Here is a 13,714-nt window from a genome sequence, read left to right as displayed (position 1 = left end):
ATGACCCTTAGTTTTAAGTGGCCCTTTTTCCATTTTCTGGACTTTGATTATTGAACCAAACCGCTTACCCTGCAAGCAAAGAGGCTCAACTGGCACCAGAATGCGGTTGTTAGGATGTCAGGGATGAGGGCCGTGCGATACGACAATCCGCACTCCGGGATGTCAAATTAATAAGTAGAACATAGTTGGCTTTGCTGCTTCCATTCACTCAGTCCTGCTTTTGATATCTCCGACTGCCTTTTGCCACTAAGGGGGATGTTAGCGATCAATAGGGAGCGTTTATGACTGTATTGTGTTTACAGCTTTTTTTGTCAGTGTGCGACTTTTATTGTGGTAGTTGGAGGGTAAAATGTTTCTCAAAAAGGATCTAGGCATTCATTTGTGAAAATTGAACACTGATGAAAACCACTACAATTTATTCAACTTGATGTGTTGTAAAGCCTGGCATCTCTTCTAGGTATATGAGCAATAAAACTGTTAACATTTGTGCATATTGATGTTCTTTCTGCTCCTTTCTGTGTTCCTTTTTTCTTTGATCTTGCAAGATCCAATTGTCTCTTTTTTTCATCTTTTCCTCTCTGCCTCTGCCAGTTGGCTCCTCTAACAATCGGCTGTAAATTGTAGCCAGTGAGAGGTGTCACTGTTGTTGAATGAGTGCAAGAAGGATAACACTGACCTGACTCCTCAAATTCTTGGTTGGCCGTGTACCAGGAATCTTGGATTTGCAGTAAGCTGGCTTCCATAGCCTTCAGATGCACCTCAGGGCAATTACAGCGTGGGTAGTCGACGGCACACTGGCACCAGCAGTCATTGTCCCGGCACACAAACTGTCCTTCCTCATTACAGGCTATGTAGCTGAGAGCAGCCTGCACAAACCTGGCTCTCAGATACACGGGGAGTATTGCCTGGAGACCTGAGGCAAGGACCGAAACATGACAAAGGCATGGATGAATGGACAGGGAACTATGTAGAAGGTCTTTGAGCTTTACACAAACTGCACATACATGGCAGCTGCATTGCAAGGCCTCTAAATCACTTTATGCTGGACTGGCACTCTTCTTTTACATGTTCTTTTGCCACGTTTGACATATGCTTGGCATCATATGCAATATACAGAGATTCACTTTGTTTTATTTTTACAGCACACTTGTGTTTCTTTTGTTTTGAATCTTCACTGCCTGTGAAAGCATGCGTTGAAAAAAGAAAAGAAAAAAAAAACATTTGAAAGAGTGATTGAAGCTAAATTTGTTCTGACACCCTCATGCTGCAGCTATAAGCTTGCCAGAGAACAGACACTGTGACAATTCCATCAGAAATTGGGAGAGTTCAATTATGGATGGCCAACCTTGCAAATGAATCTTGTTTTCAGGGCTCTGAACCAAAACGGAGCTGACAGAGTCGAGGTTGTCATAGTTACTGCATCCGAGAGGACCCGTCCTTGTTTCGGTCACCTAAAAGGAGGAAAGCACAAGCACACAATGAAAATCCATACTGATTAAGAAAGCAACAAAAAGAATTAAATGTGAAAAGAGATGGTACACAACTACTACTAATGATTTTGTGAGTCAGTAAGATGGAAATTGAGTTGCCTTAGGCCTCTCAGGTGTAAATTGTAATGAGCACGAGTGGGTTTCATCTGTCAAATTCATCACAGCGTTTTGGTTTCATACTACCCTCTGACAATTATCGCATCCTAAAATCCAAAATTAGTTGTCTCCTTTAATTCTAAAAGCACACTAGGATTATTTAATTTCTTGGTTTAAACTCGTATCCGAACTATGAAATAGGGCTACAAATCTGCACAGGCACAAACTAGCAGCCCTTTTAACAGTAACCCATGAACACACGAGATGAATAATGGTTAAAGTTGTTTGTATTTTTTATCTGCAACACTAAACACTTTAAAACTTTTAAGATAAAACATGACTCAAAAGATATGAATGTCAGGATTCATTAAAAATGAAGCCTCCCTTGAATGCTGAGCTATTTCCAGCATGGATGAGCTGTGTTGTGTGGATTACTATAATTTTGATTTGATTTTTTGATTTGAAATGGTTTATTCCAAGCAATCAAATAGGAATCATACACAAAAACAGTAAAATCATCAGTTATACATTCGTACAATAACTAATCAAACTTTGGATAATTAGACATATTAATAAATATTGCTTGACAGGGATTGGAAGGAAGCAAACTTATATTATCCCACCCCTGTTCTACTGTAACCATTTTATAGCATGATTTATCAATATCCGGTTCCAACCTTTTATCAGATAGAATTAAGAATCTTGCAATATCAATAAAGCACATGACAAAGATGAATTACTTAAATTATTTTGTAAAAAATAATTAGGAAAGAAGTAAAGTTTGTACAAATAAGAATGCGTTTACATTTCAAACTTATGGTCCTTCTTTGAAAAAATTAAATTAGGGTATGATCCCAACTTTTACAAAGTTGGGATACTTGTAAAACTTTTGCATTTACGTAAAACAGTTAATTACTGGCTACGACTGTAAACATAAGCTTCCCAATCTATTAGGAGCAAGTTTACAGTTTAAAAATAAAGTGTTTCTGAAAACAATATATATTGGTAGATTACTTAATATTTGACAGACATGATAAACTGAAATTATGTAAATATCAATCGATTCAGTTACTGGAGCCGATATATCGCCTATCCCTAAACAATACATAAAAAATAAAAATAAACTTTTCTGGCTCAGCATATTTAACCTCTTATATCTCCATCCGATGACTTATGAACATTGGTATTTTCAAATATTACTTAACAACTTGACAACCAAGAGAAGAAAAATCTTAGCTTTTTTTTTCTTTGAAGAAACTGATAGGAATCATATCAGTCCTTTGGATCGGAGAAATTTTTTTATTTTTACTGCAGCTGATGAAGATTTTTGAAGCAGTTTACAAGGGAGTGCACACATACAGAAAGAACAACTTTATCTCATCCCAAGAGACATTTTAACATATTAAAAAGAAAAAAAGCAGATCAGTGACATCGAGTGAGATGCCAAACAAGTTGGCAGAAACAGCTACTTTGGCACCAACTGCGTGGCATTCACCAGTCTGTCCAGGGAGAATACGGTCTCCTCATTAATGCACACTCCATGCGTCCTTACTGTACAATTGCATCACTTACAGGCAATCAGTGAAAAAACAAGAGAAAACTGCAATGCAGGTAAAATTAGTAGAAACATTTTCCGAGTATAAGGGTTGACATGTATCACAAGGAGGCAAATGTACGGAATGATGGACCGTTAGTTCTTAGTTAGACAAGCTCAGTCAAACTACAGACAGATCACAGTAGTCTCCATTGAACAGTCAACTCCAGGGCACTACGAAGGAATGTGGCCAAAAGTAAAATTTCTGATTCGGGACATTTTGGATAAAGCATTCCAACTTGTTTTAGGAGGTATTCTAGAAAGGTGAGAATTCAGGGCCCCAAGAGGATGTATAGGAGTCTGGTTCATATTGCTATCAGTAATGCACGCAGGTGGCCTGCTAAAATATCAAAGATGGATATTATGAGCCCCCAGTTCCAGAAAGTTCATGCACTATTTTTTATCTACGGGCATTCTGCGGGCAACATATTTTAAGATTGTAACAAACATTCAACGTAAGAATGTAAGTAAAGACTCATGTGTTGGGTGCTCGTTCCTCTCAGTCCAGTTGTCAGAAATGAGGAAATTAAACAGAGTGTAGTTTGTGTGGGCATACTGAAGGCATCCTACGGCACTTACGCATCACTTGCACACCCCAAGCATTAGCGCACGGTCAGTATGGAGCCCGGGTGTGCACCTTGCTAATGACTACAGTGTGGCGCTAGGGCACTGCAGGACAGCATCAACTGTAAGTGTGTGTAACTTACATTATCCTTACAAATACTTCACAATACATTTACCACCAGCATGACAGTCATACGTTTTATTTTCGTGACAATCCTTAAGTTGGCAGCACCAGCCACAAGCGAACTGCAAGACATACCTACACACCCTTAAAGATGCGTCTGCACCTCTATGACTATATGGGCCCAGACAACCCAAAAACCTGCAGCACCTGTACGGGTCAACCCCTGTAAGGCATATGTCGAACCTGTTCCCAGGGGATGTCGGACTTTGGCTGACTGACTAAGTGCAGCCAGGGGTTCTGTAACTCTGCTTTGGGAATGATCCCCTACCTGCCATATTGAAGTAAGACATTAGGAGGCCATGGAAAAAGTGTTTTTTCACCTCTCCAGATAGGTGAAAGCTCTCGCTCCAAGTGGAGGAACTCAAATATCTTTGAGGTCTCGTTGAAAAGTAAGGGAAGGATAAAGTGTGAGATTGGCAGGCAGATAAGTGTAGCAAGTGCAGTAATGAGACTGGTGTTGATCCGTTGTAATGAAAAAGGACCTTAGTTTACTGGTCAATCTATGATACCTATGGTCACAAGCTGCATCCGTACTTACCTCCCCACCCCCACCCTATGGAGAATTAAAGGACGTTTTTGAGAGAGTGAGGTCTGGGTATACCTCTGCTCTGACTGCTGTCCCGAAAAATCTGACATCAGATAAGCAATAAAAGATCAAATCATAATTAAGAAAAAGTACATGTACAATATATATTTGACTACATATGAAGAAAGTACCAGTATAAAGCTCAGTAATTTTTGTCCTCAAGGATTTCTGACATCGTCTGACTGACATAGACAAAAGAAATCTTCATGAAAAACATTCTGAAACAGATGCAGAATTCATGAGTCCGTAGCCAAGCCAGCATTTCGAAAAACAAGATCTATATGAGAGCTGCTTTTACAGAGCAGAAGGTTGGGTGAGGCTTCTTTCATAACATCTGTTGTTAATTTGTTTTTTACTCGTGCTTGTAAGTTCCCTTTACCTTTCCCTGTGCCGAGAATAAAGCATCCTCTTGTACAAATGTGCCTCCGGAAGCTGTTTAGGCAGATAACTGATCCTGAGCTCCACTCAGCTCCATCGCTAGTCGGCCGATCTATTAGACCCCACTACATATTCCCGCTGGATTTATTCTACTACAAATTTTATATTCCCATTTATTACAAATAAAATGTTGTGATTCAGTGGGTTGACTGAATATAATAAGCCTATAAAAGCGAACAAAAAGGCAAGTATTATTTTTATGGAAACTTCTTCAATTTTCTCCAGCTATAAGGCCATTATTCTGTCAAAATTAATCATAGACTAATGCATTAAGGTGCAAGCAATTACTGCACAGTGAATATTGTGTGCTCAATAATGTGGCCATTTTACTAAACTTGGCCTGTGAAGTCTTTAATACAGTCACTCTTTGACATAAAAAGAATATTACCAAGTCATGTTCATTTGAAATGGCCTTTAGAAACAGTGGTTACAATTACTGTGAAATTCATTTCAGGAAAATGTAGAGGGTGGCTCTTCTCATTTGGAAAAAGGACGAAATAGGAGCAAAGATCTAACTTTGAAGTGGAAATAATTGTGTTGCAGAGTAAACAGGATGTCCCAGTCATGTAAAATGTGCCAATTTGTCTGTTTTTATATTTTTATTTTTTCATTTAAGATGGTAGAATTTTATAAACACATTTTCAAAAGGCTTATATTCTACATTTTGCATTTAGAGGTTTAAATATCTTCAGTTTTTCTTTCAGATTTTTGACATGCCAATAACGTTTAATTGTCGACCAAGCACAAGTGTTGCTGCCGTTTTATTAAACCATGATATTTCCATGGTTATTCCTATATCTCTGTGCTTTTGCAAACATGAAAAGTATGCAGAGAGATTTCAAAATCAACACCCAAACTCATGAAATCAGATCAGAATTTAGTTAGGTCTATCTTAACCCTCAACTCAAATTAAATCGTCATATAAAAGAAATGTTTAAAACAATAAATACAAATAAAAACGCCTTTAAATCAATCTGAAATCACATAGCTAAAGTGTGTTCATCTGGTCAACCATTTCACACCGGAGCTTTAGCTTCAGTGTTGACATTCTTTTGACTACCGTAACTGTTTTAAGTAATAAAAGTAATTCCAGTGGATTATGAGGTGGAGAAAAGCAGCCTCGCGCTGATATGCAACACTTTTCAGTGGTTAGTTGCTTAGATAATCAACATAAATCAGCTTATTCTATCATGGAGAAAATTGGCTTTGCGCTGGTATACAACACTTGACATTCATATTGTGTTGCATGTCAATGCAAAGCCACTTTTTTCCGCGTCAGAACCAGCTGATTTACAATGATTGCATAAGAGGTCGAAGAGTTACAGTAGGTCAAAGAGCGAGTGTTCTTTATGTGTCACAGGCAACAGCTCCAGTGTTCATAGCATCAACACATGTACTTGTCTTGAAAGACCAACATACAGTTCTGTCTTGGCATATTTGGGGTTTAGTTTTACCTTTTTGCATTTACTCTTTTTTGTGTTTTAATTGCTCTTTTTTCTTTTATAAAGAGATTAAAGTTTCAAAATAGTTCAGTATGCTCCCTGGAGAACATTGCTGAACTTTAAGTTCATCATCTACTACAATATCTCAGATAAATTAAAAATGGTAGGGAGGGGGGTGCAAACTTGTATGGATTTGGCATTTGGAGAAATTAAAAATGAGTGCTTTTCAATTAGAGGTGATTATTTATTTATAAATCCCAAGCAATGTTTTAAGTTTTCTTTTTTTCTCTCCCCTCTGCTCCTAATAACAGAAAATAGGGGATGTGGGGAGAAAAAGACACAAAGGATGTTAAGGTTTTTAACTCTCATTCAGGATTCAATTATTTTTCTTTCCATTAACTTTTGTACAAAGTTAGTTTTCAAGGATATTATTTTAGAGTAACAGTGGCAGGATTGCTCAGTTGGTTAAATGCAGGACTATGTCATGAAATTACGGTTCGATTCTCAGAGGGCACAATAAGCTTCATCCAGGGTAGGTCCTTGGCCAAGACCCTTTCCGCTACTGCCTAACTATGTAGCCACATGGGGGGCAAAGTCTAGGTCCCCCTGTGCAGTTCGCCAGCCCGGATAAAATACAGGGTTGTGTTAGGAGGGGCATCCAGCGTAAAAATCTCTGCCAAACCACCTGTGTGACTCAGTGAAAGCTGATTCGCTGAGCTGACCCCTAAAGGGATGTCAAAAGGTAAAGAACAAAATTATTTTAGACTAGAGTAACAATATTCTGATTTGAGTACAAGCTGTAGTTGCTTTACCTGCCTCTGCTTGGCAGCAGATAAATATCAAAATACACCCAAATGCTTTTGTCAGAGCAGAGCCAAACAATGATCTCTGATATTCAGACATTGGGTCCTAACTGATACACTGAAACCTCCAATACCAGATTTTGGGGAAGGCAAAGTGTCTAGTTGGGCAAATGTTGCCTCGTGGTTTGCAGCATAGCACAGCTCGCCTCTGAAAGTCAATACTTGGTACACAAAAAAAAAAAATTTGTTGTCTTTTGTTGTAACAATTTAATTTGCGTCTGAAGCTATGTTCACTCCAGCCTTTGCATTGTATGTCCAAGCGACCACTATCAATGAAAAGTCTTATGCATTCCATTCAAAACTATGGTCTTTACCCGTTCCTACGCAAGTTTCTATCCAATGCAAAAGTTTCTACGACCTTCATGGCCATTGAATGGCGTTGAAAGTTAAATTAGGTTGAACTTTGACTAATTTTGATCAGGGATTTGGTAGTGACGTATGGTAGTGACGTCTGTACAGACTAGCCAGACAGAGAGACAGAGATGGGAAGGACGTGCAACAGATAAGGGTGATTAAGGACAGAGATGGAAAGGTGCTAACAACCCAGGAGAGTGTACAGAAAAGATGGAAGGAGTATTTTGAGGAGCTGATGAACGAGGAAAATGACAGGGAAAGAAGGGAGGAAGATGTGGTTGTTGTGGAGCAGGAAGTAACAGAGATTGGAAAGGATGAGGTTAGGAAGGCTCTGAAAAGGATGAAGAGCGGAAAGGCCGTTGGTCCTGATGACGTACCTGTGGAGGTATGGAAGTGCCTAGGAGAGACAGCAGTGGAATTTCTAACAAGGTTGTTCAATAGGATTTTAGAGAGTGAGAAGATGCCTGAGGAATGGAGGAGAAGCGTTCTGGTTCCGATCTTTAAGAACAAGGGTGACACGCAGAACTGCAGCAACTATAGAGGAATAAAGTTGATGAGCCACACAATGAAGCTGTGGGAAAGAGTAGTGGAAGCCAGGCTTAGGAAGAAGGTGGAGATTTGTGAGCAGCAGTATGGTTTCATGCCCCGTAAGAGCACCACTGATGCCATTTTTGCTTTGAGAATGTTGATGGAAAAGTACAGAGAAGGTCAGAAGGAGCTGCATTGTGTGTTCGTAGATTTAGAGAAGGCGTATGACAGGGTGCCGAGGGAGGAGCTGTGGTACTGTATGAGGTCGTCTGGAGTGGCAGAGAAGTATGTCAGAGTAGTTCAGGACATGTATGAGAGAAGTATGACGGTGGTGAGATGTGCTGTAGGTCAGACAGAGGAGTTCAAGGTGGAGGTGGGACTACACCAAGGATCAGCTTTGAGTCCTTTTTTGTTTGCTATGCTGATGGACAGGCTGACAGACGAGGTAAGACAGGAATCTCCCTGGACAATGATGTTTGCGGATGACATTGTAATTTGCAGTGAGAGTAGAGAGCAGGTGGAGGAACAGCTAGAGAGGTGGAGGTTTGCTCTGGAAAGAAGAGGCATGAAGGTCAGTCGTAGTAAGACAGAATACATGTGTCTGAACGAGAGGGATCAAGGTAGAAGCGTTAGGTTACAGGGGACTGAGGTGAAGAAGGTGCAGGAGTTTAAGTACTTGGGGTCAACAGTTCAGTGTGATGGGGGGTGTGGAAAAGAGGTGAAGAGGCGAGTGCAGGCAGGTTGGAGCGGGTGGAGGAAAGTGTCAGGAGTGTTGTGTGACAGAAGAGTGCCAGCAAGACTCAAAGGGAAGGTGTACAAGACAGTGGTGAGACCAGCTCTGCTCTATGGGTTAGAGACGGTAGCAGTGAGACAGAGACAAGAGGCTGAGATGGAGGTAGCGGAGATGAAGATGTTGAGGTTCTCCTTAGGAGTGACCAGGTTAGACAGGATAAGGAACGAGTACATCAGAGGGACGGCTCATGTTGCCTGTGTTAGCGACAAAGTCAGAGAAGCCAGACTGAGATGGTTTGGACATGTTCAGAGGAGGGATAGTGGATTTATTGGTAGAAGGATGTTGGAGATGGAGCTGCCTGGCAGGAGGGCAAGAGGACGGCCAAAGAGGAGATACATGGATGTCTTAACAGAGGACATGAAGTTGGCTAATGTTAGGGTAGAAGATGTCCATGATAGAGTGAGGTGGAAAAGGATGATTCGCTGTGGCGACCCCTGATGGGAAAAGCCGAAAGAGAAAGAAGATTTGGTAGTGACGTATGGGTAGTGTCCTTTTTAACTCATGGAAGTGCCAACTGACTCATTGCGGTTTATGCCTGGCCGGAATTATATGACACCAAGTCTTTCATATATATGTGAATAGAGCTGAGAAACAAAAAGCCCGGAGCAAGATTTGCAAGATTTTCACTGCCTCAACATTTTGCGCTAAGTCTCTTCCAACTGCAGGTAGCAGAAATGCGCTAGTAAACAGTAGTGCATCTCTAGTGTGAACACCACATGCTAGCGCATCACATGCTTGGTGTGATCATTGCAAATCTGATTTACTGGTAAGATAAACATGAGGTAAACCGAATGGTCAAATGAAAAATGATACTTCCAATTGAGTAATTTAACTTTTTTCTAAATAAGAGATTAAATAAATAAATATATAATAAAAATTGAATGCCAAAAAAAACCCATTAAATAATAAATGCTCTGGATTTTCCCCAAAATCTTCTAAGGAAGTAAAAGCTTGATCTGAGAAAAATTCTGTTTTTACTTTTGCCGTCAAACCTTTGGCAAGTATTTCACAACTCTTTGCTGCATATCTTTAAAGTTGTAAAATCTGAAGTAAAAACAAAACACAGATACATAATGAAATATTGCACAAGCCATCCTATCCTTAGAGCTCATGATATGATTGTTTACTGTCTAAACTCAATCTTGGCTGACAAAAGCTTGATGTAGAGGACGCTTACACCCAGGCTCCAGGAACACCAAAGATAAACTGCCATCCTGAAGGGAGATCCATCTCTTCATGTCACTAGTGAATTATTGCCAAACATCACAACTGTGTTTGGTTTTAATATTTTCCCAAAGGTCAATACACAGTAACCACATCTCCTTCATAAATTAATGACAACAAGCGGATATCCAGCCAGAAGGAAAAAGGAAGGGTTCTGCCTCCACGGGCAAAGAAGTTGCCTTTAGTTGATGTGTACTTTTGACAGCTACAAGGTCAATGGGGAGCATACAGTTCAGAGAGACATGAAGGGGAATACAAGCTGGCAGCTCTGTATAGTATACATCCAATACCTCCAGTGAAAATGAAACTGTAACAGGGCATCTGTTATTCACTATACTACCACAGAAATGTAGCCTTGTAGATTTAAACAGGACATGTAGACAGAGCCTCCATAAGAAAAGAAAAATATCCCCCACTAACTCCTTTTTTTTCTTCATTATTGATGCACTAACTCAATTAATTAAAAACCAAACAGCTTCCACAGGGACTGTCAAATTAAATTCTACAACAGACAGATGTCCAACTTAAAGGGGAAAATTGACCAAATGCAAATCTGGAGATGACTCTTCTGTGCATGAAAATGTGGCCATCTGCTAAAAAGAACCCAGTGGGGCTCAGAAACACAAGAAAAGTCAGCCATTTGACAACCACGCCACCCCCCAAAAAAAACAAAACCCTTTTCATACATTTGTCCATATTTAACTTTTCACTGGGCATGTTTTGCTAAAAGGAAGTAAAAATAAATAAATAAATAAATTTAAAAAAACCACGGAAGTTGCACTATAAATGATATGTAAATGAAAAGGATCAGTTGGTGGGGTAATTATTAATGTGCCATAACTGAGTACAAGATAATTGTGCTGACTGTGTTGGAATAACTAACAGCAGCATTTAATGGAACATTTAATTGCACTTAAACTCTTTTCTAGAATAAGCAGTTTGTGATGTTCAGACACACTGGGGACGTGACTTGTTTAGCATATCAGCGTGAAGTTGCCCTCCAGGCCTAACTTTTGATGTCTTCTCCTGCTTCAAATGCTCTTTTACACACCAACCCTGCAAACATCCTTTGAGTAAATTATTTTGTCTGCATCTTTCCCACAGATGGATACCAAAAAAAAGATGCAACGCAGAGAACTTAAATAAAAACAATGAACTTAAATCTGTTTCATGGTGGAGAAAAAGTTATTTTTATATGGATTTTGGAAGAAAATAAATTAACAAAATATTTTAAATGTATCATCGAGACAAGGCAGTGATATTAATGTACAATAAAACAATAAAAAGACACATTTCAAATATTTTTTACTCCCTTCGTTAAAATTCCATTCCGGGGCCTGTAATTAAGTTGGTACTGTAAGCAATTCATCAAGACAATCTGGACATTTCTTTTTGTAAATTTAAGGATCAGATAAATTTCATTGACATGCTTATTTTCTCCTAGCTGAATGTCTGTGTATGTTTGCCAAGATTGTCATGGGTAAAAAAGAGGGAGTACAATTCTTTTGTAGGGCAGAAAAGTTGGCTGTATTATATGCTCGCACCAGGCATGTCACATGCATTCAGGAATGTGCTAAATGGGGGAAGTAACTTATTTATTTATTTATTTATTTATTTTACGGTTTACTTGCCTATGTATGCCAGTTGGAAGAAGATTTGGGAGAAATGCTGAAACGGTGCAAATCTCTAAATTCTTGCTCCAGGTTTTTAGTTTTCCAGCTCAACTATGATATAAAAAAAACATGATGCCATACAATTCCGACCGCACAGAAAACGCAATTCTTTTAATGCAATTCTGCTCCATGATCAATTTGCAAACTGTCAGCACTCCCATGAATTCAAAGGCACGCCTTTCACTACCACATCCGAGTCTCTAGTTTAACTTGCAACATGAGCTTGCAACACACATTCAATGGCTAAACATTTTGTACATAGAGCACCAAAAGGGTCATGAAAACTCGCATAACTATCCGTGAATGTGAGCATTATGAATGATTCTTCATTGGAAGTGGCCACTTGAATGTGCATTGCTGAAGGCGGTGTGAATGTAGCATTAGCTGTGGTTCATCTTTCGGCATATCCCTTCAGGGGTCACCACGATAATTCAGCTTTAACTGATTCACATAGATGGTTTGGCAGAAATCTTTACACTGGATTCTCAACACAACCCTTTATTTTATCCGGGGTGGGGACAGGCTTAAGGGGGCCCAGACTTGGGCCCCCAGAAGTGGGAAGGGTCTCACCCAAGGACCCACACTGGATGAGGCTTATCACGCCCTCCTGGGAAACAAACCCTGGTTTTCCATGCACCAGTTCTAAACGCAGCCAACTCAGTCATCCAGCTGAGATAAGCGCTTATGCATCTTGAGGTCATATACTCTGCTCGTGATTCCATAGAGTCTTTAGTTCTCCAAACATTTTTCTCCACAAAGGTTTGTTGTTCAACTAAATGATTATGAGTCCCACTTCTGACATCATTGTAAGAACTCGGCTAAGTGATTGCTTGATACATTTCTTTAGAATAATTATCTGAACTTTCACAGGAAGGAAAACATGTGGCACCATGGATCACACAACTGTAATCACATATTTTTTTTTGGCACAAAAGCAGAGCATGCTTGCTCAATATTTGCAGATATGACTAAACAAACCATCTCATAGATGTTAAAGGAGCAAACATTATTAATACACAATAGGTAGATGGCATCTCCCTTCAACAGTAGTCACAATGGCAATTAAAAACTAAAGTTATTAACTTGTAAGAGTAATTTAATAGATTGGGGATCCTTGGTTCACGCAAAGAAAATGGCATTCCTGCTTAACTTAAATCATCACATGTTCACTCAATAAATACTAATAATTATTACACTACTGATTTGTGGTATGTCCCTTTAAAATATTTGTATTTTAGGCACAGATAAACTCTGTGTGAGTTAATAGTTTCATTTTGAGATCAAACTAAATGTTTTTCTAACTGTCCTACACTAAGCCAATGGATCAATCATTTTCTGCACTATTATGCACACATAAAAAATAATAATAGATAAAATGTGGCTTTCCAGAGTCCAGCGCTAGAATAGTGAAACTTAATAAATTAAATAACTCTAACTTCTTTTACTTTTTGGTATGGCCTGGTCCATGGAGGCACTGTCTCCTAAGGGGAGCTAGGTGCGTCTTGCAGTTCCCTTGAGGCTTGTGCGGTGGTCACCTCAAGGGATGTCGTAAAAATGGAATGTAACATTGTTGTGCAGTATCGTGAAGTATCTGTAAGGATAATGTAAGCTACTGGGAAAGACTGGCGCCCTCCCCAGGGTGAACCCCGCCTTTCCGTGACCCCGAAAGGGATATGGCGATAAGAAAATGGATGGATGGATGTAAGTTGCACTGACCATATCCACGCGTAAGGGAAGTTGTGACTAAGGCTTTAACTTAGACAATGGCATTAAAGTAGAATTGAACTTATGAGATTCTAAATTTTTACATCCAATTGTCTCTCCGCTTTGACAGTTACTAATGTACTAATGTGATTCAATCGGATATAAATGATACAAATAGACT

The 13,714-nt window shown here is 39.4% G+C and overlaps 1 protein-coding gene across 4 annotated transcripts in view; it reads right to left on the bottom strand.

Annotated features, from left to right (window-relative positions):
* The window catches only part of LOC101162995 (BMP/retinoic acid-inducible neural-specific protein 3), a 104,569-nt gene that overhangs the window by 30,526 nt on the left and 60,329 nt on the right, over positions 1-13,714 (bottom strand). For all 4 annotated transcript variants that reach the window (XM_078946635.1, XM_004068210.5, XM_078946636.1 and 1 more), the window contains exons 5-6: positions 1,346-1,451; positions 677-913 (exon numbers count right to left, since the gene is read on the bottom strand). In XM_078946635.1, the coding sequence (XP_078802761.1) occupies positions 677-913; positions 1,346-1,451 (343 nt within the window). The remainder of the gene's footprint in view (positions 1-676; positions 914-1,345; positions 1,452-13,714) is intronic.

The sequence above is a fragment of the Oryzias latipes genome, chromosome 4, assembly GCF_053564925.1.
Source record: "Oryzias latipes strain Hd-rR chromosome 4, Olatipes_Hd-rR_3.1".
Lineage (NCBI taxonomy): Eukaryota > Metazoa > Chordata > Actinopteri > Beloniformes > Adrianichthyidae > Oryzias > Oryzias latipes.
Note: the sequence above shows the minus strand (reverse complement) of the source record. Positions and strands in the feature narration are given on the sequence as shown.